Source organism: Pristis pectinata, chromosome 11 (assembly GCF_009764475.1).
Source record: "Pristis pectinata isolate sPriPec2 chromosome 11, sPriPec2.1.pri, whole genome shotgun sequence".
Lineage (NCBI taxonomy): Eukaryota > Metazoa > Chordata > Chondrichthyes > Rhinopristiformes > Pristidae > Pristis > Pristis pectinata.
The window spans coordinates 85,508,629-85,535,126 of NC_067415.1; the positions used below are offsets into that span (position 1 = coordinate 85,508,629).

Genomic DNA, 26,498 nt, shown 5'->3' on the forward strand with positions numbered 1-26,498 from the left:
TCTCGATGGTAGAGTTGTGGGTTGGGAGGTGCTGTCAGAATAGCTGACAAGTAACTGCAGTACATTTTATAGTCAGCACACAGTGTAGCCATGGTGCATCGAATTAATATCTTGGATGGTTATTGCAGTGCCAATCAAGCTGGCTGCCTTGTTCTGGATTGTGGACCTCTTTGAGTTGTTTGGAGCTGCACTTGTGCAGAGTGTTCCATCATCTCCTGCCTTGTGTTTTACAATGATGGATATGCTTTGGAGAGAGGGGATGCCCAGCCTGTGACCTGTTTTTAGAGCTACACTATTTATGTGGATAGTCCAGTTTTGCCGAGCCAATGGTAACCCCATTACTCACATCCCCTTCCCCAAGGATGTTGCTAGTTCAGGATTCAATGATAATGATGCTTCTGAATGTCACAACAAAATGGTGAGACTTCTCCTTGTTAGCAGTGGTTGTTACCTGGAATTTTTGTGGCATTGAATCATTTTACACTAATCAGCCCATCCTTGTTGCATACAGATGTGGACTGCATAATTCACTGAGGACTTGTAGATGTACCTGAACCATTATCACAAACACAATCATCTTCATTTGTGCTAATGAGAGTAGGTTGGCGGGGTGGCAATCCAATTTTCCTTTTTTTTGGATAAATACCGGTGTTTTGGTTGTATGAGAATAGATTGGCTAGACCACACCTCATTCTGGAGCTAGTCTTCAACTCAACAGTCAGAATATTCTCTGGTCCCATAGCTTTTGCTGTCTACAGTGCATTGAGATATTTCATAATAGCATGAGGAAATTAGCTGAAGACTGGTTTCTGTAATGGTGGGGTCTTCAGAAGGGACCAAAATGGATCATCCACCCAGAACTTTTAGCTGGGGTCTGCCGTCATTGAGGATGGATATGTCATGGAACCTCCTCCTCCCATTGGTTGTTTAATTATCCACTAACATTTATTGATGCACACTGAAAGCATCCTATCTGGATGCATCAAAGTTTGGTATGGCAACTGCTCTGCCTGGGACCGCAAGAAACTGTAGTGAGTTGTGGACACAGCTCAGCACGTCACAGAAACCAGCCTCCCTCCATGGACTCTGTCTACACTTCTCGCTGCCTTGGTAAAACAGCCAGCATAGTCAAAGACCCCACCTACTCTGGACATTCTCTCTTCCAACCCCTCCCATCAGGCAGAACGTACAAAAGCCTGAAAGCACGTATCACCAGGCTCAAGGACAGCTTCTATCCTGCTGTTATAAGACTATTGAACGGCTTCCTAATATGATAAAATGGACTCTTGACCTCACAATCTACCTCGTTATGACCTTGCACCTTATTGTCTACCTGCAGTGCACATTCTCTGCAGCTGTGACACTTTACTCTGCGTTCTGTACTGTTTTACCTTGTACTACCTCAATGCACTGTGTAATGAATTGATCTGTATGAACAGTATGCAAGACAAGCTTTTCACTGTACCTCGGTATGTGACAATAATAAACCAATTCCAATTCCAATACTGAAAGTAGCAGGACTGCAGAGTCTGATCTAGAGTGTTGGTTGTGAGATCAGTCTAAAGTAAGCAACTTCCAGTATTTTTTCTAGTACATAGTCTCATGCTGCAACTTTATTGGGTTGTATATGCACTATAGCTGGTCATGGTCTCACTGTACGTACACCATTGCTACTCATGGCCTCACTGTATATACACTATTGCAATGTAAGGCAGGCACGGCAGTGTAGCGGTTAGCATAATGCTTTGCAGCGCCAGCGACCCGGGTTCAATTCCCGCCATAGTCCGTAAGGAGTTTGTATGTTCTGCCCGTGTCTGCGTGGGTTTCCTCCGGGTGCTCCAGTTTCCTCCCACATTCCAAAGACATACGGGTTAGGAGTTGTGGGCATGCTATGTTGGCGCCAGAAGCATGGCGACACTTGTGGGCTGCCCCCAAAACACTCTGCGCAAAAGATGTATTTCACTGTGTATTTCAATGTACATGTGACTAATAAAGAAATCTCATCTCATCTCATCTTCTGCATTCCTCAACAAACTGTGGTTGCCCCCCCTGGCTTGATGGTGACGATGGAGCAATGAATATGCTGGGCCAGGAGTTATGGATTTTGGAGGAATGCTGCCAGTAATGATGATGACCTGCTGTGCCTCGGGAATGCCCAGATTGGGCAGCTACCTCTGTTTTGATTCTGTCTTCTTTAGCATGGTACAAAGTGTCCTAACCTCTAAGAAAGGACATAAGAACTGTGCGGTGGTCACTCCCTACCAGTCCTGTTTTTGTCATTTGCATCTGCAGCTGGTAGGTTGGGGAGGATGAAGTCAACGAGAATTTTCGCTCATGTTAGTGTTCAGATCCTCTTCTACAAACACAGCTTGGCAGTTGTGTTGGTTTTACACAGCCACTCTTTGATGTTCCTGTCCAGACTGCATTCTGTGTCTTTGATTCCTTCAGTGATTTTTCCAAGTGGTGCTCAACGTGGACATGTACTCTTTTGTAAACTCGGAGATTATAGATGGTAACAGCAAGAAGTTTCCTTGCCCATGTTTGACCTGATGCATGAGACTTCATGGGATCCAGAATTAATGTTGAGGACTCCCAGGGCTGCTTGCTCTGAATGTATAATCCTGTTCCACCAGCTCTAGTAGTTCTATCCTGCTAATAGGACAGGACATAACAGGGAAGAAGGTGCATATTGTCAAGAAGGTTGGCTGAAAGGAACAATAAATATCTGTTCATATCTGTTGTTTCTTTCGTCTGTGTGGCAATTCTCCTGAATTAGGTACACCCTGTAGATGTTCCTGAAGTGTTCACAAGATTAAGGAGACTGGCTGTGCCTTTGTTATCTTCAAATCCAATGCCTACAACATTTACACAAAATCACTTTTCAAGGAAGCCTATTTAATGGTGAAGTATTGATGGGATTGTGTTGTGACGAATGCTTGTCAGTAATTCCTAGGGAGAAAGTACCAGGGTTGTGCACTTGCAAGAGATCTTGAAGGTTTTTGGAACCAGTTTGTTGACCATTGATTTGAAAGTTGAAGAGGTACTAGGGCAGCTTGAAAGAGTACTCTACTAAATGATGAGAAGGCCGGATGGGGTCTAGTTTCCTGAGTAGAGGGACCGATAGCCTGGAGACTCAGATCGGAGAGTTGAGGAAAACTTTTTTTTATCTCTGGAGATTGGGAGGGGTGAGGTGATGTCTGAGCTCATGGCTGAAGGGATGGTGGGGAGAGAAACCCATGTCAGCTTTCAAAATGAGCTAGATGAGCCCTTGATTTTCTGAGGATAATGGGATCTGACCGGATCGCTCTTTTCCCAGCCGGCATGAACACAATAGGCTGAATGTCCTTCTTCTGCACCCTGATTGTTTACGATTTTGGATCCTAATTCATATAAATACTTGCATGGAACTTTCAGGGGTGTCCAAGTGAGATTTTTTTTCTCTCACTATCACATGCACTGGGTTTGTTGTTCATTTGTAAAACACTTCGACAATCAGGGGTGGGAGGAGAAGATTATTCTTTGTGGAATTACTGGACATGATCCAAAGTGCACTGGCTGAAAGATGGGTGGAGGCAGCTTCAGTGCCAGTTTTCCAAAGAGATTTGGATAAATACTGGAAAAGGGAAAAAAAAACAAGGCAATGGGGAAAGAGCAGGGGAATGGGACTGATTGGAGACCCGATTAAAGACCCAGCACAGGCACAAGTGGGCCAAATGGTGCTGACTGGGTTTGGAGGTCACCCGTTCCAATCAATACTGAGATAGGTTTACCACGTTGGCTAGTAAAGATGGTTGAAACTAAACAGTTAAGTGGTAATGATCCAGAGGTCCTGGGGAAGACGGGACGTAACTGTATCCATTGTAACTTCAACCTCAGCATGATTTACATTGCATCTGGATGTGTGATTTGATTGGTTGGGTGAGTAGACAGCACTACTCTATTTCATCTGCAACACAGATGACAGCAAAGCACAGCTGTCTGTTTGGCTGCACTGTTCTTTTCCTCCCTTTCTGTTGTAAAGTGGCTTCTGGGTTTTTCTGCGGGTACATACACACCTTTATTTATTTATTTTTTTGTTAGCAGCATTTTGTACATTGTAGTAATGATCACCAGACGGTTACAGCTTCACCCTCCCACTGACTGGCATGTGTTAGCCCTTCATGAAAGTGTGATGATACCAGGCTCAAGGCTATTTGATTCAGGTTTCATTAACCTTGGGGTTCATTACTCCTTTCACTTGAACTGCAGAGAGCCATCACATCATTCCATGTCTGCGCTTACCCTAATTATCGCCAGACTAGACCCCCATAAATCAGTGGCTCTGCAGAGCTGTCTTAAGCCGCTTTATGTGGCCATTTCTGATCTAATCTGACAACTGTAAGCTACTGTTTCCTCACGCTATTTAACTCAGACCACATTTCCAAATCTTATTGCCATTTTTTTCCCCCTTGGCACAGTTTTTGCATCCGTCTGTTTTAAATCCGTGATCATACCCTCCCACCCCTGACGGAATGCTTGACTCCTTTCCTTCTAATCAGGAGCAATTATTTTTTTGCTACAAATCAGCATTTAACAAAAATAATATCACGGGTACTGTGTGACGCAAATTAAACAGAATAGTCATCAATCTGCGATCTGTTAGTAAATATCCAGGAACACAGGCACATTGAATCTTTGGACCAGATGCCACTAAATTTAAAATGCCAGGGCTGAAACTGCAGATTATTATGTGCAATCTTACACGTGATGTGATTCATTTTAATGGATATTATTACCATTTATGTATGTTGAAGTTATAATAAAAGAGACACTGATTATTTTGAAACATTGGTGTTGTGTCTCATTGAATTCTTTCTTATTTGACCATGCATTGCATTGTCTTCCAAGTATTTTTCTTTTGGTTAAAGGAAGAGGCAAGGCAGACCATCGCAAAGGTGCTCAGTCAACCTCAGGTGGCACACACAGACCTGTGCGTCCGGATCAACTCTGTCTCAAGTGGCCTCGCTGAGCTCGACATGGAAGTCATCTTACCCTCTGAAGACCGCCCTCCGACCTTGATGCTCCCCAAAGTTGAAAACACCGAAGAAATAAAATGGGTGAGTTGGCCTAGATTTGGCAAATCCTTGCACTTTGATCACGTACCAGCTCATTCAGGCTGAAAGGTAGGGGTCAGGTCAAAAAGGTATGAACCTCCCACACCTCCTGACACTTCCAACTGCAACTGAAAATGGGACTGCAACTGAAGGACACATTCAGGTCAATACTAACAGAGGAAGTGAGAGAGAGAGAGAGAGAGAGAGAGAGAGAGAGAGAGGTTAAATAAAAAAGTGGAAAAGAAATATGAGGGGGTGTGCTTGGGGCAAACCAGCAAAATGAACAGGAAGCTTTTAACCACTGTTTTTAATTACTACAGATATTATTTCCTGAATCGTTCTGTGTTTCTTCCTTTTTAATTGCTGCCAGGTGTGTTTTTGTTTCATGGCTGTTTTTTTAAGCCTATAAAGTCTTGAAATAAAAACAGGAGACACATCAAATTACTTAAGTCAACTTTGAAATAGGCCTCATTACTTTAACATGCTTTCAATAAATGGAGCCATTATAAAATATAGGAACAGTTAATCTTAAATAGGATTGAAGCAGGCCTATTTATAAAACTTTAAGAAGCATCTTTAACTATGATTTTTATAGCCAGCAAGTAAGTATTTCATTTTGAAGTGTTTACTGCAGCTAGTTTCACAGTGAAAATGTAAATAAATTCACCCACTAAACTTTGACTCTAGAGAGGAATGTTTTTACCTTTGTTTAAATTTTGCAAAGGCCACTGAGCTTGAAGATCTATTTGATGAGCAGCTGCAAAAAAAGAGGAGTTTGGTTGCCCAAGAAGGACAGTGACAGTAATTAAATAAGTCCCTTCCCCCCCCCACCCTCTTTCTCCGTCACCCACTTCCCCCCCCCCCACCCCACACCCCTCCGCTGTTGAGGTCACAACATAACGAGCTGGTAGATAACTTTGTTTGACTGACCTCACTTAATTTCCGAATTCTCACAGGGATTTCTGGTTTCAGCACACCCATTTTCATTCTCACGGATTGTAGGCATAACCAAAATCCCTTCGGTGTTTATTTTTCCCATTTAAAATAAAAATTATATTAAGAATAAACCTGGAGGCCGATTTGTAACTAAAAGATGGAGTTACTTGTTGTCTATTGTGCGGGAATCTCTTGCTTTGCTTTGTCCTGGCTATGGGTACTTGTTTGACTGGCATGGCTTATTGGACTATAACAAGCGTAACGCTGCCTCTTTTGTTGCAAAACAATTCCTCCGCAAATCCTGAACAGTGTGCATTCTTGCCAACATAGTATTGGGTGTGCTTTGGAATTGACTGAGCCTTGCTACTGCTCCTCCCCAATTTCTTGTTCTATTACATTAGTGCAGTGAACACTGAGCTAGGCCGGAAACTTTTAATCGTCTCTTTGAGAAAGAGGGAAAAAAAATTAATTGAAACCTGTTTATCGGACAATTTTTGCATCAATATGCATCATATATAATTTATAGTTCAACTATGCAATTTATGCAAACTAATAGCCAATCAGGGATTGGGGGAATGTTTGTGTGGGGGGAAGAAGTAGGGGGTGGGGAGTTGGGAAATTGTGTAATGTAAACTGAAGTAATAGTTTGTTTTATTAAAAGTAATCGTAAATCCCAAATTAATTAAATCCACAATATGTAATTAATGGGAGAATTATGTCTTTACACAGCTAAAAGTGGAATTCAGGTGTTATAGTATAAATTGGCCGTTTCTAAAAGACATTTCTACCACTGCACTTTTCTATGAAGCAGAATATTATGTTAAGCCGGTGGCATTAGTTTTTATGTTGCCATAGCAGCCTTCTCCTGCAGGGTTGTGACCTGTGATGATTACAGTACAAAGCTTATATGGTCCCAAACCCCCCTTTGAAGATGAAAAGGCTTTGATGGTTTATATTTATGCAAATCTCTTAGATATGATTTACCCAACTGAGATTGAATAGGGAGATGATTAAAATTCCCCTTTTTCATTTGAAATCCTTCAACAAATGAATATTCTTTAAATTTTACGATGTCTGCTTTTTGTCTTCATTGAAATGGGCTTGCTTTACCTGAGATACTTTTATCAGTTGTGGAACTGCAATGATTACAGCTTAAACATAGTACCTTTTATACTTTAATCCTGCCTCTGAAAGGAAAAAAAAGTAGTGTGCAAGAGCTTTTGTATGTTTCCAGATGATAGATTTTGGAATTTTGGCTACCCCACTGACAGTCCAGTGAATTGGAGACAATTTTTCCAAGTCTTTGGTGTTCAAAGAAAGAAACTTGCTTTCTTTATGACACCCCCAGTAAAACTCAAAGTATTAGGAAAATCATATTGCATGAAGGCTGAAAGTAAGACCAGCTGGTCTGAATGCCTGATTCTTCATTTAGCAATTACACCACTGACATAATAAAATGGCAAAAGGATCTATTCATTTTACAATCGCTTTCTTTTAGAATTCTGAATTATTGGACTTTGTGTCATAATATGTGTACTAACAAGTTTAACTCAGACCTGCTCAAGGAACAGAATAGGCTAATGCAGCCTCTGTAAAGTGAAAATGCAGATAAATCTGTTAATATCAAGAAGAATTGTGCATTTTTTTTTTCATTTAAGTGTACTTTTTATTTGTCATTAGCAAACTACTGCATTAAAAAATTAAAAATTATTTCCTAGAAATTCATAGGTTTTGGGTCAAAATTGATACATATGAATATCATGAGTGAGATTTATAAATTTTCCAAGTGAAATTTTATAGACTCAAAGCAACACATTTGAAAAAATAATCACTATTTTCAAAGACTTTTAAAGTGGCTGTGTTAATGCAGTTGTACTTAAAAGAAAATATAATGTGTCTTTGCATCCTTGTAGAAATCAAGACATTGCAAACAAGTCAAGTACTCCAAAAGCTTAAGTTTTTCATTTTTTCTAAAAGGGAGAAAAAATTAACAAATTCCATCTCTCTCTCTCTCTCTCTCTCTCTCTCTCTCTCTCTCTATAGTTTGCAGACAGATTCGCAAAATACTCAAAGGGTCGGACAGTAAAGGAGCCAATGAATTTAATCACTTTTGTGGAGACAGCAATAGGTTTGCTGAATTTCAAGGTAAAAACATGTACTCAAACAAAATCAAGTGGTTTGAACATAAAAGTCAGCATTTTTGAATATGAATTGTTGATATTTCTGTTGTTTCAGATTAAAAACACAGTACTGAGATGTAGGCAGAATCAGGTTTATTATCACTGACTTATATGTCATGAGATTTGTTGTTTTGCAGTAGCAGTACAGTGCAAAGACATAATTATTATAAATTACAAAATAAATAAATTTGTACAAAATAAGTACAAAATAAGTATAAAAATTCAAACAAATATTTAACTTCATTGCCCACAGGCATTGCATTCAGTGAAAATTGTAGGTTTTAAAATTATCCTGTCACATTTAGTAATAAAGGTTATCTTAACATTAACTGACCAAAGGGCATGCTTAATTTTGAAAAGTATTATAAATAAAAATGTGTGAAATTAATGAGATATTCCATGAAGAATGTAATGCCAAATGTTGTACACAGGCTTCTGACACTTAATAGGAGTGTTGAAAGAAGTATTGGTTCCTGATACCCATCCAAAAATATGCATGAATGTGCTTAAACTTCTTTATTTAATCCAAGTTTTTTTAAGGTCTCAGTGAAATGATTTTATTGCTGCAGCAGAAATATGTGATTTTCAGAAAGGATGTAATGAAACACTTCTTGAAGTTCTCCTGCCAAAATAAACACAAGAAAAATAAGTGGATGTAGACACAGTAACTGAGATGCGGAGGGGTACACTTGTCTGTTTTCTGGCTCGAAAAGCAGAAAAATGCAGCTGCCATTCATTTTTTTGATATTAAGTATGTTTTCGTTCTTTTCTTTCCTTGCAGCTGAAACATATTACCAAATATAATGCTTAAAAATGTTAACTTCATTCTGACTGCACATCGCCAGTTTGATCATTGCATGTGTTATACCATTGAGAAAGTTAGCATAGTTAAAACCCAGTTAGCAAGTTATACGATGAAAAGAATATTCCATCGGTATTGTTACTTTCTTGAAGGATGTATGTGAAGAAGCTCAACGTCTTGGAGCCTCTGCTGGCTTCCAGCTTGATGGAGTGGTATTTGGATCAGATGATTTCTGTGCCAGTATAGGTGAGAAAAAAAGCTTTGTTTTGGTCCTGTGTCTTCCATTGTGACACTTTTATTTAAAGTCATGTCTGTTTTTATTTTTTTTTAACTTTAAGAATATGCTTGAAAGTTTCCTGTGCTTTAACTTAAGACAAGATAATGAAGTCTGTAGCCTTATTTTTGAATCACTCTAATCAAGCTTCAATTCACACTTAAGTATATGCTTTTGTCCTCTAACTTTGTTTTTAATGAATGCAAGCATAAAAAATATATTCATAAGATAATTGCACATTCCTTGTTAAGTTTCATTTCAGTGCAGATTTTAGTTACATTAGATCTTGTTTGAATTGTTTAAATTATTAATTATTTAACTATTGCCATCAGCAGCCAGAAGTAAAAGTATGGGATTAATTTTCATTCATGAGAAATATTTTCACAAGCTTTCAGGTGAAGAATTTTGTATCTTTCAGTGCGGTTTACTTTAAATCAGTTATTTTAAAATTGTTTTATCTGGCACATTATTTTGTGATGTAATTTCCTTTCAGGAATGGCGAGCTTTTGCTTTAATTACTTTCCTTAACCATTTCAGGTGCTACAAGGACTGAAGATGCCCGGGAGCTTATATACGCAAGGCAAAAGGTTGTTGCAACAGCAAAAGCTTTCAGTCTGCAAGCCATAGATCTGGTGTATATTGACTACAAGGATGAGAAGGGCCTAAGCAAGCAGTCAAGAGAGGGTGCCCTGATGGGGTTCACTGGTACGGTTCCTAACTGATCAGTTGATTCTCCCCACATCTTCATTAACTTCAGAAGTTTTTACCAGCAGTGGTTGGAATGATAACTTTATCTATATGTGGCTCCAGACATTTGAAAGTGTTTTTGAAATATTTTGGAGTGGTTAATGGCCAGTTTATGATGTCGTACTGGAAGTGTGAAGTGATTTTAAAAATGTTTAAATCCACAGCCTAATTACTTAACAGTAAGTCGTTCATTACTAAAGTATAAACTTTGATGCATTTGCTTAAATTATCACAAATAGTATCAAATAGACTTCTCTGTTGAACATTAAGCAAAATAAATGATTTTGTTTAATCATTTCAGCCTCCAACATAATATCACAGATTTAATCACAAAGTGTTTTCAGGAGTACAGTTCCCCTAATGATCCCCTATGGCATCTATCCTTTGCAGTATGTTCCAATATTATTAATGACTACTGTATTCCTTAAAACACTGGAAAGTAGCATCTGGGATAGGAATGATCATAGATATTAGATAAACACTGATTCATAGGTAATATAAGTTTAAACCATTAAGCTAAAGGATATTCTGTACTAGAAATCTTCAACTGATGCACTCAGTTGATCTAGTGACATATGAATTGGGAGACAGCTGTGACTGTTTTTTGATTGAACCTAAACTATTAATTCTTCATTTCAATGTCTGAGCAGAGATATAAGATCATTTGCCCAGTGAAAGATGCTATACCCTGATAGTATTTTACTTTAAAAATATTTCAGATTTCCAACATCTATTTATTTTATAACCTTCTTTATGGGGATATAATCTAACATATCAAAAGCAAAGGTTTCTTACTTAAATTACACACAATGGCGTATTTGCGAGCTTCAGTTTACTACATCCAATTTAAATGATTTTTGCAGGTAAAACTACTTATTTGTAGAAGAAGAAAATGTTTAGTAATAAAATCTGAACAGTTTTCTAGAGCATATTAAATTCTCTCTTTAAAAAGCAAGCAAAATCATCCGCTATAATCGTACTTGCTTAAAATAAAAAAATTACATTCTGCTGCCAACAGTCTAAGTTTTAAAATGAATCTTGCTTCTGATTTGTAAAGAAGACATCTTAGTTTGCAAAATGTGATGTGGAACCACAAAAGCAGTCTCACAAAGAGAAAAAAGCCATAAATATGATCTAACCCTATATATTTTAGCAATTTTACCCTGCACACAAAAAAATTCAGCATGTTAATGTTGACCTCCTAGTATGGTTTGACAAACGTTATTCGATAATGGGACATCTCAGATGGTGTTGTACAGTGATATATTTTCATGGCTATAGATAATCATACTGGGGTAATCTTTTCTGATTTATGCTCTTAGCTCAGTACTAACGCACATAATTTTTGCAAACCAACAACACTAAAATTATTCGTTTGCTGCACAAAAATAATTTTCTTTCTGGAGAACAACAATGTTCCTGTGAATTTGATTTGATATTTTGTTATGAATTTGTGACTTTGGAAGTTTTGTGGCTCATCGGAATGCTGTAATGTGCCAAACTGCTGGCTATCTGTACCTATAATTCTGTGATAAATTAATAATCTCTTTTTTTAATTCAATGAGGATTAGTTTATGCATTAGAGGTTTTCCCAGAAAAACAATTATCAGACCAACTTAAATCTCAGAATTGTATTCAATATTTTAACCTTCAGAGAATATTATTCTGCAATTCGCTTTAGAGTACCATAATTACTAATTTATTTTCTCACATGGGTTTCTATTTTATACAGGAATTTGAAGATATTCTAGTATAATTTTTAAGAGTTTACAGGAACTGATATGATAATTAAGTATTATTTTACTTTTCCATTCAGATGGGAATGATTTGTAAATAAATATTTGTATTGTTTTAAATCATTGAACCATTGAAATATGTTACTAAAATTGTCACTGTTTTTACATAGTTTAAAAAACTGCATCAGTCTACAGACTGAGTCAATAGCAGAAAGATAAGTGATACTTTAGTAAAATTGCATGCTTATCCCAATATTTATTCAGGTTATCCAATTCAGAAAACCTTCAGTGAGGAATTTGATCCGTGAGCATAGTTTAGTTTATAGAAACTGCCTTACGGATAATGACAGTGATAATAAGGGATCATTGTTAGCAGCCACAGAATACAGCGATTAAAGACTTTCACCTGTATTTGCATATATTTTGACTATGCAGATAATTCATGTCCTTTTTAAACATTATTGTCACCACCACACGCACATATGATCGCTTCACTGTACCCCCACTTTTGACTCCCAGCAATACTCTCCCTCTTGGACTGGGGAAACAACATAATCCAAAACAACAGAAAGTTCCTGGATTTCCAGTGACGACGTCGCACAGTCAGCAGGTCGGAAGTGCTCACTGATTCTGGGCACAATTCATCTGGCCAGCTATTTTTGGTTTACTTTCCTTTACTGTGTCAGGAGCCTCCTGGCTGAAAGAGACTTGGCTGGTAAAGTCAGGCAAATTTCAGTGTCTATTAATGTTTCACATTGAAACGTTCAACTCTGATCTACAAGCTAACTGGACAGCATCCATGAATTATACAGTGCATAACCTGGACATAATGTCCTTCACAAATTCCACCTTGTAAAACTTGAGCAATTATATATAATAAACCAAGTTAATACATGTGTTTTAATATCAATAATAATGCAATGTGTGATACATATAAAACACTGCATTTTAATTGTATATAAATCTAACACAATTATGCATGTAAAAATACATGTAATGTGAAATACATGATAGAAGCAAAATAATAAAGCACATTATATATGATGCATAAATTTTTATATGATAAATATTATTTATGGAGGCCTATGTAAAGTAATACAAACTGATTTTTGTATGCCTTAACCACTGAAATTCTAATTACATTGCTTGCATAATCCTGAAATATAACCAATATGTTACAGTGTAAATATCTCACTACTAAGCAAGCAATTTTTATCTTTTCCATTCTTTTGGATAATAGCCAGAATGTATAGTTTAGAGTGTTATGTACTTGCAATTTAAATTTAAACAATAAGGAAAAATATGAATATCTTATGGCAGTGTCCTGTATTTTGAAACCATGTTAATCGATTTCTTGTCTGAAGGTACCTCTTGAGTATGCATGCTGTCATGCTTTCGCTTATGGGCATTTTAGAAAGGTGGTATCAATGCAGTGGTCAATGTATTTCAACCAAGTATACTCAATATATTTGTATTGGTTATGAAACTTAATAAACTGCCTATACGACTGAGCTCAACACAGGAAATATGGATAATGCTCTTGCAATAAAAAAATAAATCTAATTTCCACACTTAAATTATAAGGAAGCTTTCTGATTGACGATTGCTCTATGGAAGAGACTTTCTCACATCAAAACAATGTGTGAAATGATTGATGTCAATATTTTTACATAATTTTTGAGTCCAAACTAATATTCAAATGACTAATTATAACAATCAAAATTCTTGAAATATTAAGGGGTTTAGTCATGATTAAAATGACAGATTTCTGGTGAACATTTATTTAGTAGTTCAATTGTTAGTGAGGAATTGGTTCATTGTTATTGTCAAAAAAAGACTGGACAGTTGAAGGAAGGTCAACTTGTGGAGATATCTATCTAATGTAAACCTTTATCCTTACAGAGGTTTATTGCTGTCACAAATGCCACAGCTAGTTTAGCCAATGCTCTCTGCGGAAAGTTGGACAATACCTTACAATTCATAAATCTGCTGATTATTTTCAAAAGCTTATCTTTGTGAGTAATGCTGATGTGTGGTATCTGTATCCAGGTAAACAAGTGATCCACCCCAATCAGATTCCAGTTGTGCAAGAAGCTTTTTCTCCAAGTGTCGAGAGGGTGAAATGGGCTTGGGAATTGATTGAGGCTTTTGAAGAACATCAAAAACTGGGAAAGGTGAATTTTTGTATTTGCACATCCTAGTAATTCAGACAATTTGTAATTCATGGCCAAATTGAACATTTGCTGTTGTTGCAACTAAATGTGGAGATTATTAAATCCCTGTATGAGAGCAAAATTCTTTAAATAGGATTAAAACATTTTGAAGCCCATTAGTATGGCAAATGAAAATAAATTAGTGATGTTGGATTGCTTTGCCAATTTGTTGCATCATTGAATCGCATTGTGCTTCCTGCGCCGTGGGTTATTGTATATATGTTTCAGTGGTGATCCACAGTCTGCTGGTGGCTTTGGCCCAGCGACGCTCAGATTAAACATAGCCTGGAGGAAGAATTGGGGTAATCGTAGTGTTGTCAGTTAATTATCTCCGACAATCCTTATGTTCGCATCCTATGAACAATCGCATAAGAACTATTTAATATCCTATAATCCACACTGTCCATCCCAACAGAATATTTTTGAAATCATATTGTTGTCATGAAAACAATGTCATAATTAAGTTGCAGGATAGTTAATCAGAAATATTGAAAAGTTATAAATCTTTGCTGCTAAATTGAATTCTATAAGATGAAAACCGTACAAAATAAAAGTGATAAATTATTGTGTGTTATTTTATGCATATTGGGAAGTGTATGACATACAGTGTGGAAACAGGCCCTTCAGCCCATCGATTCCGCACCAACCATCGTTAACTGTGAAGCATTTGAAGGAAACTATTATGCCAAGATCCAATTGTAGCTGTAGCAATGAAACAACATTATGTCATGTTAATCTTATGTGTGTCTTTCTACAATGAATTGCTTTGAAAATATTTAACTTTATTCTCTGAATAGAGATGATGCCATTTTAGTGTTAGCATTTTCAATCTTCAAATAGTTAATGTTGCATTAATCCATTGAGAAGGGGAATCTCAGGAAGTACAAAGTATGATGTGACTCTTTTTATTCTGTTCTAGGGAGCCTTCACTTTACATGGAAGTATGATCGACATGCCATCTCTGAAACAAGCACAAAATGTTGTCACACTAGCCACGGCCATCAAAAAAATGTGAAAGCTCAAAGAAATGGGTTTGTACCATAGATCACTGGTGAATGCAGTGGACAGAAGTAAACAGAGGGAGAGAGAGAAACGATTGCTTGTGTCAAATGTTATGGAGGTCACTGCAACACTAATTATATTTTTTAACAATATGACACCTTAAGGCCCACACCATTGTAATTTAAAAATAAACATTTTGTTTAATCTCTTGGATACTGTCGTCATATGAGATTGTCTAGACCTAGCACTCCTACTGAGCATGTAACGAAACCCCAGTAACTTCCTACTGTATAGTTAGGGTCATTGAAATAGGCAAAGCCTTGGTAATTTTTTCAGATGTGGCGATTAGAAGCAGGGTGTACTGGAACTTCTGTGGACATCTGTTAATTTCTGCATCACATTAAAATCACTACTTCTGATCAGATGTGTCAGCTGGTTAACAGACTGGGGTGCAAGACTGTTTAACTACAGGTTTGTCCAGCTTCTAGCTGGGTATATAAACATAACAATCATCCATTGTCACACAGTACAGAAGAGATCCATCCTACAGTGTACAGTGTTACAAAGGGGCAGATCTTCAGTACTCTGCAACTTAAATATACTGTATTTCCAAGAATCAGAATCAGATTTATTATCACTGACGTATGAGGTGAAATTTGTTGTTTTGCAACGACAGTACAGTGCAAAGACATAAAAATCTATAAATTACTAAAATAAATAAATGGTGCAAAATAATGCAGTAGTGTTCATGGGTTCATGGTGTTGAGAGCTTCAGGAAGTTTAAGGCTTAAAGAATAATTTTTAAAATATATTTGACCCTATCTCAAGGCCAATACATCAGCCATTAGTTCCTCTATACACAGAAATTGTACAATATAGCTCTTTTAATATTCCCTAAAATATTTTAAAAATGAATGCTGATTGATCTGAAGTATTAATGGAGATTGATTTTTAATTGTAACACTTCTGTGTGTCAAATTTAAAAATGGGTGTGTTCTTAAATTATTGACAGGATAAATACAGAGAGGGTATTTTGTTTAGCTGAGGGTTTAGAACTAAGCAGCATGATGTTAGGGAAAGAAGTTTCCATTTAGGACTGAGATGAGCAAAGGTTTCTCCTTCTATAATTCTGGAGAGCCGTAAAAGACTGTGGCTGTTCAATTGCTGAGTATACTTCAGACGGGAATTACAGAACTTCTGCACACAGAGGATACAGGGATCAAGTGTGCAAGTGGACTTGAAGCACACGATCAGCCATAATCTTATTGAATAGCGGCACAGGACAGGGAACAAGTAGCTTTCTCCCTTTTCTTATGATGTTTGTCTTTGCTTCATTGTCTGTGGTTAATTGCATTTTAACATTTTTAAAAGGCAGTAATTGAAGTATATGATTAAACATGCATTTATTCTCATTTAATTAAGGAACGACAATTCTGGACCATCTCATTTTGTGCCCGCTTCTCTGGACCCATTTTGTACCTTTATGCTTCCAAAGGTTTATTACTTCACCTCCTTGTATCAGCTGTGGCTCAGTGGGTTGCAGTCCTGACTCTGTTAGCAGGATATGGGTTCAAGTCCCACTTCAGAGGCTTGAGCACAAAATTCCAAGCTGACACTCCAGTGTGGTACTGAGGGCTGTCACAGGTTCAGATGAGACATTAAGCTGTGGGACGACTCAGGTAAATGGAAAAGATCCTATGGCGCTATTTTAAAGAAGAGCAGGGGAGCTCTACATGGTGTCCTGGGGTCAATATTTATCTCTCAAGCAACAGCACCAAAAACAACTCGTCATTGTCACATTGATCTTCATGGGAGCTTACTGTGCACTAACTGACTGCCACATTTTCTACATTATGACCACATTTCAAAAGTGCTTCATTGGCTGCAGAGCACTTTGGGAAAGGGAAGCAAAAGGTTCTACGTAAATGCAAGTCTCTGAATTGAGAATACTTCACAGTATCAGTAGTATTGCTTTCACACAGGGCAAGTGGAGATGCTATTTAGCTACACGGTGACTTAAGACTTTCATCTGGATAAGGTCATCAAACAAAGCAAACTATTTTTGGTGTATACTTTACTCACTAGGATTACAGTAAAATCAAACTTAAGGACAATCCAAAAAATCCTTTTCTACAAATCAGGCTTCTAATATAGAGCAAAAAACAAACTACTGGCAGAACTCAGTGGGTCAGGCACATCTGTGGAGGGATAGTTGACATTTCAGGTTGAGACCCTGCTTCAGAATTCTAATATGAATCTAGGTTTACTAGTAACTCTGGTGGGCATGTAGGTCATGTAGCATTGAAAGCACAAATAGTGCTGCCAAAAACCCTTCGGCTCCGTAAATAATGGAGAATAGATGCTACTTGATAGCACTGAGCAAAAAAAGTACTAAGTATTACAAATGTCTTGCAAATAACAATTTGATCATAACAGCCGATTTATCCAGCTTTCCCAGAGTAGATAGGTCATTTGATTTGGCATTGAATGCATACTTTCTTGCAGACAAAAGAAGTTAAGCCAAGGCTTCTCAGGTGGACATTCAAGACTCTGGGCACCATTTTGAAGGTGGGCAGGGAATTCTTCCCAGGTGTCTCAATCAGTAGAAGATCTGGACATTCTCACATTGCATGGTGTAGGATCTTGCTGTGTGCAAATTGACTGGCAAGTCTCTAACATTGCAGCAGTGACTATATTTCAAAAAGTACTTCATTGGCTGTAAATTGCTTTGGAAGGTTTTGAAGTCATGAAAGATAATGTGGATGTGCATATCTCTGAATATGAAATAGACTGAAATTGATTGTTTATTTCACAGTGGTGTGAGAGCGTTCTGCTTTGGAGCTGATAATGTAAATTCATAGAGAGTCAGCATTCAAATAATGTTAGCAACTGTTTTGGTTCCATTTAGTATCAGATACGTTCAGTATTAGTTATATGTTTATTTAAATATATGAATTTTCTTTATCCATTTTGCCACACAATATTTTTATAAATTGTTAAATTGTAGTGCATTCCTAGGCTCTCTTAGCGTTGCATTTATTTAAACATGACTGATTCTTTTTAAAGTGGCTCAATTTTATAGTGTGTGAATACATGAATACTGTTCCTTTTGAGAATATGATCAGTGACTCAAGTGAACTGATTTGTCAGGCATAAAGGGATCTCAATTCTTGTTGGACTTGATGCTTCACAACTTACCAGAACAATTCCAGGGCAAAAATGGTTAAATGCAAAGATCAGGTTAATGTTTCTTCGAGAAGACAGAAGACAAAGGGTTGATCTAACCAAAATGCTTCAGATGATTGATGGATTTGATAAGATTGATGCAGGGACTTTATTTCATCCTGGTGGGGACAAGTCCAGAAAAAAAATGACCGAACCTTGTATCGAGAAGCAAGCTGTTCAGGGGTGTTGTCGGCAAACACTGATGACAGTCTGAACCTCTCCCCACTGAAGGCTCTTGAAGCCAGTGGGTGAGCTGCAAATTTCAAAACTGAGATTGATGAGCTTTAGTGATTGAGGGCATTACAGAACCAAGACGGTGAGATGGAGTTATGATTTGTACCAGCCACGACCTAATTACATGCTGGAATAGACTCAAGGGGCTGAATGGTCTTGTCCTAGTTCACTGGTCCAGTCAGGGGCACTCACTTGAGGAGAGCTGGATTTCTTTCAAAATATCTAGGAATTCTGATTCACTTCACACTGCTTTTAGCCTTCATTCTATAGCAACATATGCACCCTCAATGCAGTTCATAACTTGCAAGGATAAGCATGTGATTCAGACATATTCAAATAACCAACCCACAACTTGGGCATAATTGCGATTGTGACAAAAGAGACTCGTTATATGAAATTAAAGTGCGTGCTTCCAAAGGCACAATAAATGAACTTCATCTCTCACTGTCATGTACAATGTATACACAAGCCTACCATAATACCGCTGCCTGACCCCAACTGTAGCCACATTATTTATTGCATTCCGCTAACCTATTGACTTAGTGTTACATATAATTGTTTTACAGGGCTCTTGTACTTTACCCTAATAAGTATTCACTTGTCAAATGCCTTAATGGGGATCATGAATTAATAAATGTATCAAGAGTTAATGGGTGTATCAGTATCTTTATTCAATATTGAAATCAGATATATACTTGGCAGTTCATGATACTTTGATTTAAGGAGCTTTTAACCTTTTTCAGTGTAACTAGATTGAAGACAGAGCATGGATGTATTAATATGAAATGTGCCTATTCTAAATCTCTAGAAGTAAGATGAAATCAAAATAACCCCATGGACCTAATAAAATCTACATTGTATGTTTTAGCATAATATTTTCATCCATCACAACAGGGCACTTGGGCAACATTCGTTTTATTCTGTTAATTCCTGCCTAGGGCTTCCCTTGCCAATATCTTCATTGTTTTAGAGTCTTTTATTACAATCTTTGACAACATTATCTTCACAACGGAGAGAATTTTCCCAATTAAATAAATCGTTTAATTTAAATTAAAACCAACTGCAGTAATTTATTGATCTTTGGGGACAAACAGGGAATGCATCAAATGCTGGATGTCATTAGCTTAATAAAACACAGAGGAGGAGTGGCTAAAAGGAGTGTTTGAGGACTCCCAAGAACCCATTGCATTTTTGCCAGATTTATCTTTGATGAAAGCCTATAACATTCATTCTTATCGACTTCAGTCCAGGTGAAGGATCTAGTCCCGAAACATCAACTGCCCATTTCCCTCCACAGATGCTGCCTGACCCGCTGAGTTCCCCCAGCAGTTTGACTTTTGCTCAGTGTTCATTGGTGTTTATCTTTAGAAATGTAAATGAATCTTTTTCAAAGGCTCAATTAATTGATCCAGTGAGAGTTACAAAGTAGTAGCAGACCAGGTTCAGTTTTTGTGCTGAAATGTCTCATCCCAGTCAAAGGAATCACAGCAGTGTTAAAATTGGTCTCGGGGCCTTTGCAGTAGGGACAGAAATATCATATTTCCTGCTGGGAATTTTAAGATAGAGGTGTTTCCTGGACTGGCAGTCAATGTAGGTCAGTGCTAAAAGGCTAAAGTATGAATAGAAGCAACATAGGTTGTTTCCCAGGAAACGCTGAGAGAAATATTTGTGTCGGATGTGTGCTTGTTCTGCCGCATATCAACAGGATCAGGCCCAACAAAATTATCTTCTTGCATGTGAATAATGGAGAAGCAGGTGAGGTATTGGGGTGCCAGAGACCAAGGAGGACGCACCACCAAAGGACTGAGCTGAAGAGAGTTGCTGAGGGAAACTGAAAAATGAACAGAAAGACTTGTATTTTGTGCCTTACGCACCCATTCCTAAAGCAAAATGATGTCACGGTGCATCAACAGGGGAGGTGAAGACCACACTGTGTCTATCTCATGCCCGGAACATCAAAACATTCCTCTGTTTACACTCACTTCCTTGACCCTCCCATCTGTTCTTAGTGAGTAGACCAGTCACACAGTCATTCAGCTGATGTGGATTATTAGCAGAGGAGGAGGAGAAAAAAATTGAAATTTTGTAGATGATAATTGAAGTAAATCTTTCCTTCATAACAAATCCTCTTCAATAATAAATGTTCAGTCCTACTTGTGCTATCTGCTGGCCAGTGTCTTCTCTCAGTCTAATTTCTATTCACCCTCAGCCCCGTCCTCGCTGACCTACATTGACTGCTAGTCCAGGAAACACCTCTATCTTAAAATTCCCAGCACACCTCTCCCTCTGAAATTGCTTCACCCCTCCAAATCCAGCCTCCCTGCCCATCCCGGATTTCCTTCACCCCCTCCATCTGCCCCAAGCTCTGGGATTCCCCCCCCCCCAACCTCTCCACTTCTTCTCCTTAAGTCACATCTTAGCTGCGCCATCTGTCCCAAGTTTTTGGTCATCTGTCCAAATATCTCCTTTTTTGGCTCAGTTTTTGTCGAATTACCTGTGAATTTTCACAAGATCACAAGACAAGGGAGCAGAAGCAGGCCATTCGGCCCATCGAGTCTGCTCCAAGGAAAGGGAAATAGAAATGAGAAATGGGGAATGGGGGAAGAAGAAGAAAAAAAAACTATTCTAATCCCAATTACCGGCCTTATCCCCATATCCCTTGATATCCTGACTATTTAGATATCTATCTATCTCCTCCTTGAACGCCCCCACTGATCTGGCTTCCACTGCTGTACATGGCAAGGAGTTCCACAAATTCACCACTTTAAATACTGCAATTTGTTAAGAGGAGCTGGCTGGCTCTACCAATGCCTCTGGAAATTCCTTCTAAGGGAAGCAAACTCATATAAGGCAGGAGAGTCCCAGACTTGGTTCACTAATGTGCTTCTTCACACGTGAACCTTGGTTGTAACCTTTGTTCAAAGACTATATCATAGTTTGACAATTCTCATATAACCTCTATGGTTAGCTGGCATCACCTCCCTTGGATTAGAAAAGAAACATCACCTGACTTGAAGCTCCTTGTAGTTAACAGGAAGAGCCCAGTCTGGTGATTTGGTCAATCCGCCCAGTTTTAATCACCACCGCCCCCATCTAGCCTGTGTGCACTCCCCATGTGATCACACGTGAACAATAACTGCCCTGGGTAGGTAATGAACATTGTGAAACAGCAACTTCAGATGGAATCAATGATAAAATTGATGTAAATCCAAGCCACTTATTCCCAATAACCACAGTAATATAACAGGTAAAGGATACCACACTAATTGTGGTGATTCAACATTTAAGTAATTGGATTGGAGTTCAAAGCAGATGAGTAATAAAACCATGGGGCAGATTGTTGGGTGTTGTGACCACAACTTATTTCACTGTCACATCGCGTCCAGAACAGTTTGGAATTTGCACTCAGATCCTTATTTACATTTGCACCTGATGCATTTATTTGTCACAGACTCGCACGGCCCAGGAGACCATTCAGCCTAACAAGTTCCAAAAGCAAAATATGATGATAGGTGATCAACCTGAAGTGTTAACGCTGCTTCTCTCTCCATGGGTCCTGCCTGAGCTGCTGAGTGTTTCCAGCATTTTCTGTTGTTTCATATATACATTTGACAGATCTTGCCAATTAGTCCCAATCTCCTGTTCGTTCCCCACGGCCTCAGATTTTGTTTCCAGTGTTTCTTAGAAGAATCCATTTGTTTTTCCACAAATGGGGATTAGGCTCTGACAATGACGTGATACACATCTGAGTACAGTGAGTAACAATAGTGACAACAAATGTACCTCACAGGCTGTAACGTACTCTGGGATATCCTGAGGTTGCAAATGGTGCTACAGAAATTCTTCATTTCCTTCAAAAACATTGCTAAATGTTGTTGCAGCACAGATTTATCTTCTGTCATATGCAATAAATGTGCGATATAATTCTATTGCACCTCCAAAATCTGGTTCATTTGTAGGCAACAGAGCTGAATTTTGGGAGGGAAGCTTCATAAACAGGTGCAACTATATCCAATGTTCAGTACTGCCGATGATGGACAAATCTCTCCTCCTACTCAAGTACAAATTGTATAATTATGTGAGGTTGAAATGTACCAGAGTGACAATGTAGGAACAGGAAGCCATTTAATCTTTTTAGCCAGTTTCTATCAGATGACAATTGATCTGCATCTTCAATCCTCTATAAGCCTGGGAAATTAACTCAAGCAATTAAATAAAATCTGTTTTATTTTTAAAGAAATAACAGTAACTATGCCAGATTATTGCAAAAACTCACTCTCATATCTTTTAAGGGAGCAAATCTACTATCTTTACCCAATCTGGCTTAAAAGTGACTCCAAAGATACTGGGTTCAGGAGGGAGGTTATTTAAAATGAGGGGGTGCATAGAAATTTCTTCTCACAGAGGGTGGTGAATCTCTGGAATTCTCAACCCCAGGGAGTTAGATCACTGAGGGCATTTATAGATACATTTGTGTGGTTAGATTACATAGGGTATTGAGAGATAAAGTTTTAGAACATAGAACAGTACAGCAAAATGTTGTGCCAACTTCAGGAAGGGGGGCGGTGTACATGCACCTGTCTACATCAATGGTGCTGAGGACGAGAGGGTTGAGAGCTTCAAGTTCCTGGGAGTGAACATCACCAGTCGCCTGTCCTGGTCAAGTCACGTAGATGCCACGGCCAAGAAAGCTCACCAGCGCCTCTACTTCCTCAGGAGGCTAAAGAAATTTGGTTTGTCCCCTTTGATATTCACCAACTTTTACCGATGCACCATAGAAAGCATCCTATCTGGATGCATCACGGTTTGGTACGGCAACTGCTCTGCCCAGGACTGCAAGAAACTGCAGAGAGTTGTGGACACAGCCCAGCGCATCACGGACACCAGCCTCCCCTCTTTGGACTCTGTCTTTACCTTTCGCTGTCTTGGTGAAGCAGCCAGCATAATCAAAGACCCCACCCACCCGGGACATTCTCTCTGCTTTCCTCTTCCATCAGGTAGAAGATACAGGAGCCTGAGGGCACGTACCACCAGACCTAAGGACAGCTTCTACCCCACTGTGATAAGACTATTGAACAGTTCCCTTATACAATGAGATGGACTTTGACCTTACAATCTACCTTGTTGTGACCTCGCACCTTATTGCACTGCACTTTCTCTGTAGCTGTGACACTTTACTCTGTACTGTTATTGTTTTTACCTGTACTACATCAATGCACTCTGTCCTAACTCGATGTAACTGCACCGTGTAATGAATTGACCTGTACGATCGGTTTGTAAGACAAGATTTTCACTGTACCTCAGTACAAGTGACAATAATAAACTGATACCAATATCAATACCTCAGCTAAGACTATCTAACCCCTTCCTCCCACATATCCCTCAATTTTAGATTCGTCCATATGCTTATCTAGTAATCTCTTGAATTTGACCAATGTACCTGCCTTCACCACCACCCCAGGCAGCACATTCCATGCCCCAACCACTCTCTGGGTAAAAAACCTCCCTCTGATATCTCCCTTGAACTTCCTACACATTACCTTAAAGCCATGCCCTCTTGTATTGAGCATTGGTGCCCTGGGAAAGAGGCGCTGACTGTCCACTCTATCTATTCCTCTTAATATTTTGTACACCTCTATCATGTCTCCTCTCATCCTCCTTCTCTCCAAAGAGTAAAGCCCTAGCTCCCTTAGTCTCTCCTCGTAATTCAAACCCTCTAAACCAGGCAGCATCCTGGTAAATCTCCTCTGCACCCTTTCCAACACTTCCACATCCTTCCTATAATGAGGCGATCATGTTTTGAAAGAACAGGGAATTGAGGGCGATGGGGAATTTACACAGAGGAGGAGATGAGGCCAGGGGCAGATCAACTGTGATCATTGAAAGGTGGGGCGGGTTAGAGGGGCTGAATACTCCTATTCTCTCATATTCCTAACTACCTCAATTAGCAATGGGCAGTGAGCCTTGCAATTACCAGCCATGTCTACATTCTATGAATGAATAAGTCGATAATTGGTTAACAATGCTGAAACAATAGTGATTTGAATTCTACCCCAGTGTAAGGAAGAACTTCTCAGTGAGAAATAAAACTGGAGGAAATGTGGATATTGAATGATACTAAAAAGAAGAAGAGTATATTGGCTTCAGAAGGGAGTGTGATGGAACACTCTCAACTTGCCTGGATGAGTGCAACTTAAAGGCTCAACACAATCCAGGACAAAGCAGCCGCTTGATGGCAGTCCATTTACCATTCTAAACTCTCATTCCTTATGTCAGCAATGCATAATGGCTGCGGTCTGTACTGTTAAAAGGCCTAGACACCTAGACTGTTCCATCAGCTCCTCCCATACCACCAAGAAGGACAAGGGCTACAGATCACCACTGCATTCCAGGTTGTCCCACAAGTCACGCACAATCCTGACTTGGAAATATATCGCGGGTCGTTTATTGTCTCTGGAACTCCAACAGATAGAAAAATAGGGGGCGATGTGGGAGGGGAGGGTTAGATAGATCTCAGAGCAGGATATAATGTCAGCACAACATTGTGGGCTGAAGGGCCTGTACTGTGCTGTAATGTTCTATGTTCTATATTACACATGGGAGCACCTTCACCAGAAGGACTACAGCACTTCTAGAAGTCAGCTCACCACCACCTCCTTCTCAAGGCAGTTAGGGATGGACAATATATGCGGGCCTTGTTAGTGACATCAACATTCACAACTCATTAGAAATCAATAACATTAATTTATAACAAGATATACAAGTCAACTTTACTAAGTTAACACAGGAAGAAGTCCCAAAATGCTTCACAAAAGCGATTATTGTACAAAATGTGACAGGCGAAGGTCAAGGGAGATTAAGGAAAGTGACCCAGAAACTTGGCTTCATCTGGGTTTAATGAGTAACTTGAGGAGAGGGGGAGAGATCTGGGGAGAGAATTCCAGAGCTCGGGTCCGGGGCAGCCGAAGGCAGGGTCGCCGCTGAAACCAGTTCAGACCTGGGAAGAGTGGAACGATCAGGGAGAGTTGTCGGATGAGGCAAAGGAGGGGAAAGTGCCGGTTGGTTGTTGAAATGTTTCAACAATTCTGACGGGTTTTTGTCGGTTGTGCCTCTGCCAACGAATGGGAATTAATCAGGGAAGCAATGAAGTTCGTTATTCGTCTAGTTAAAATTGGGAAGGGAAGTTGGAATTTTCCTTTTGAGGTGATGCGAAAGAAATCGCCAATAAATTGTAGACATGACAATGTAATCGGTGTAATCTTTCACTCTTCGTTCATGTTTCCTGTTCTGGGGTTGGGGGACCGTGGTGACAATCCCCTAAACATGTTGGTATTCCTCTGGAGAAATGTAAATCTGCCTAAACTTTATCCTCACGCTCTTCAAAAAAAGAAGCATTGAGTTCCACAGCAGATGAAAAGTGTTTTAATTTCTGTCTTTTTGTCCTTTCTTTTCCGCCTGTGTTAGAATGCAATTAATGAAACAAAACGGATTATAGGATTAGCCGTGGGATTTTGTGCATATTAATGACTCCGAAATCCAAATAATGCATTGGTAATTGTAGATCCTGTCCACCCGACTGGGGCAAGTTGCTTTGTGCGGTAGGGACCTCCTGTCGATATTTTACAGCGGAACTGGAGGGAAAAAAAGTTGGGGCGTCTAGCAATTACCAGTTCTGCTGATTTAAAGCTTCAAACCTCTGTCGATTGTTGCTTCGCTTGCCAAAGGAGAAAGGGAAAATAAATAATGAATAAATAAATACAGCCCCTGGATTGAAACAGATTCTCTCTCTCCCTCCCCCCCCCCCCCATACACACACACAGATATAAGCCCTTTTAATAATTTGATCTCCGAACGACTTCTTAATGAGGATTAAAAATAATTACTTATTAGAAGTCTTTTTTAGTAATTATGTCAGTGCAGGTATCAAAATTGAACGAATTTCTGGGGAATAAATCCCACTTTTTTACGGTTTGACTGATTCTAAGAATCTTTTACTTTGCCTGATAGTAAATAATATACGCCGTTAAAGTGAATGAGAAGTTCACTCAAAGGCGTT

At 38.9% G+C, this 26,498-nt stretch overlaps 1 protein-coding gene across 4 annotated transcripts in view; it reads left to right on the forward strand.

Moving 5' to 3' along the window:
* Nucleotides 1–19,002, forward strand: part of clybl (citrate lyase beta like) — a 123,875-nt gene extending 104,873 nt beyond the window's left edge. For all 4 annotated transcript variants that reach the window (XM_052026730.1, XM_052026731.1, XM_052026732.1 and 1 more), the window contains 6 exons: nt 4,908–5,096; nt 8,073–8,174; nt 9,164–9,257; nt 9,823–9,990; nt 13,818–13,942; nt 14,901–19,002. In XM_052026730.1, coding sequence (XP_051882690.1) covers nt 4,908–5,096; nt 8,073–8,174; nt 9,164–9,257; nt 9,823–9,990; nt 13,818–13,942; nt 14,901–14,996 — 774 coding nt within the window. In that variant the 3' untranslated portion in view covers nt 14,997–19,002. The remainder of the gene's footprint in view (nt 1–4,907; nt 5,097–8,072; nt 8,175–9,163; nt 9,258–9,822; nt 9,991–13,817; nt 13,943–14,900) is intronic.
* The last annotated feature ends 7,496 nt before the right edge of the window (nt 19,003–26,498 follow it).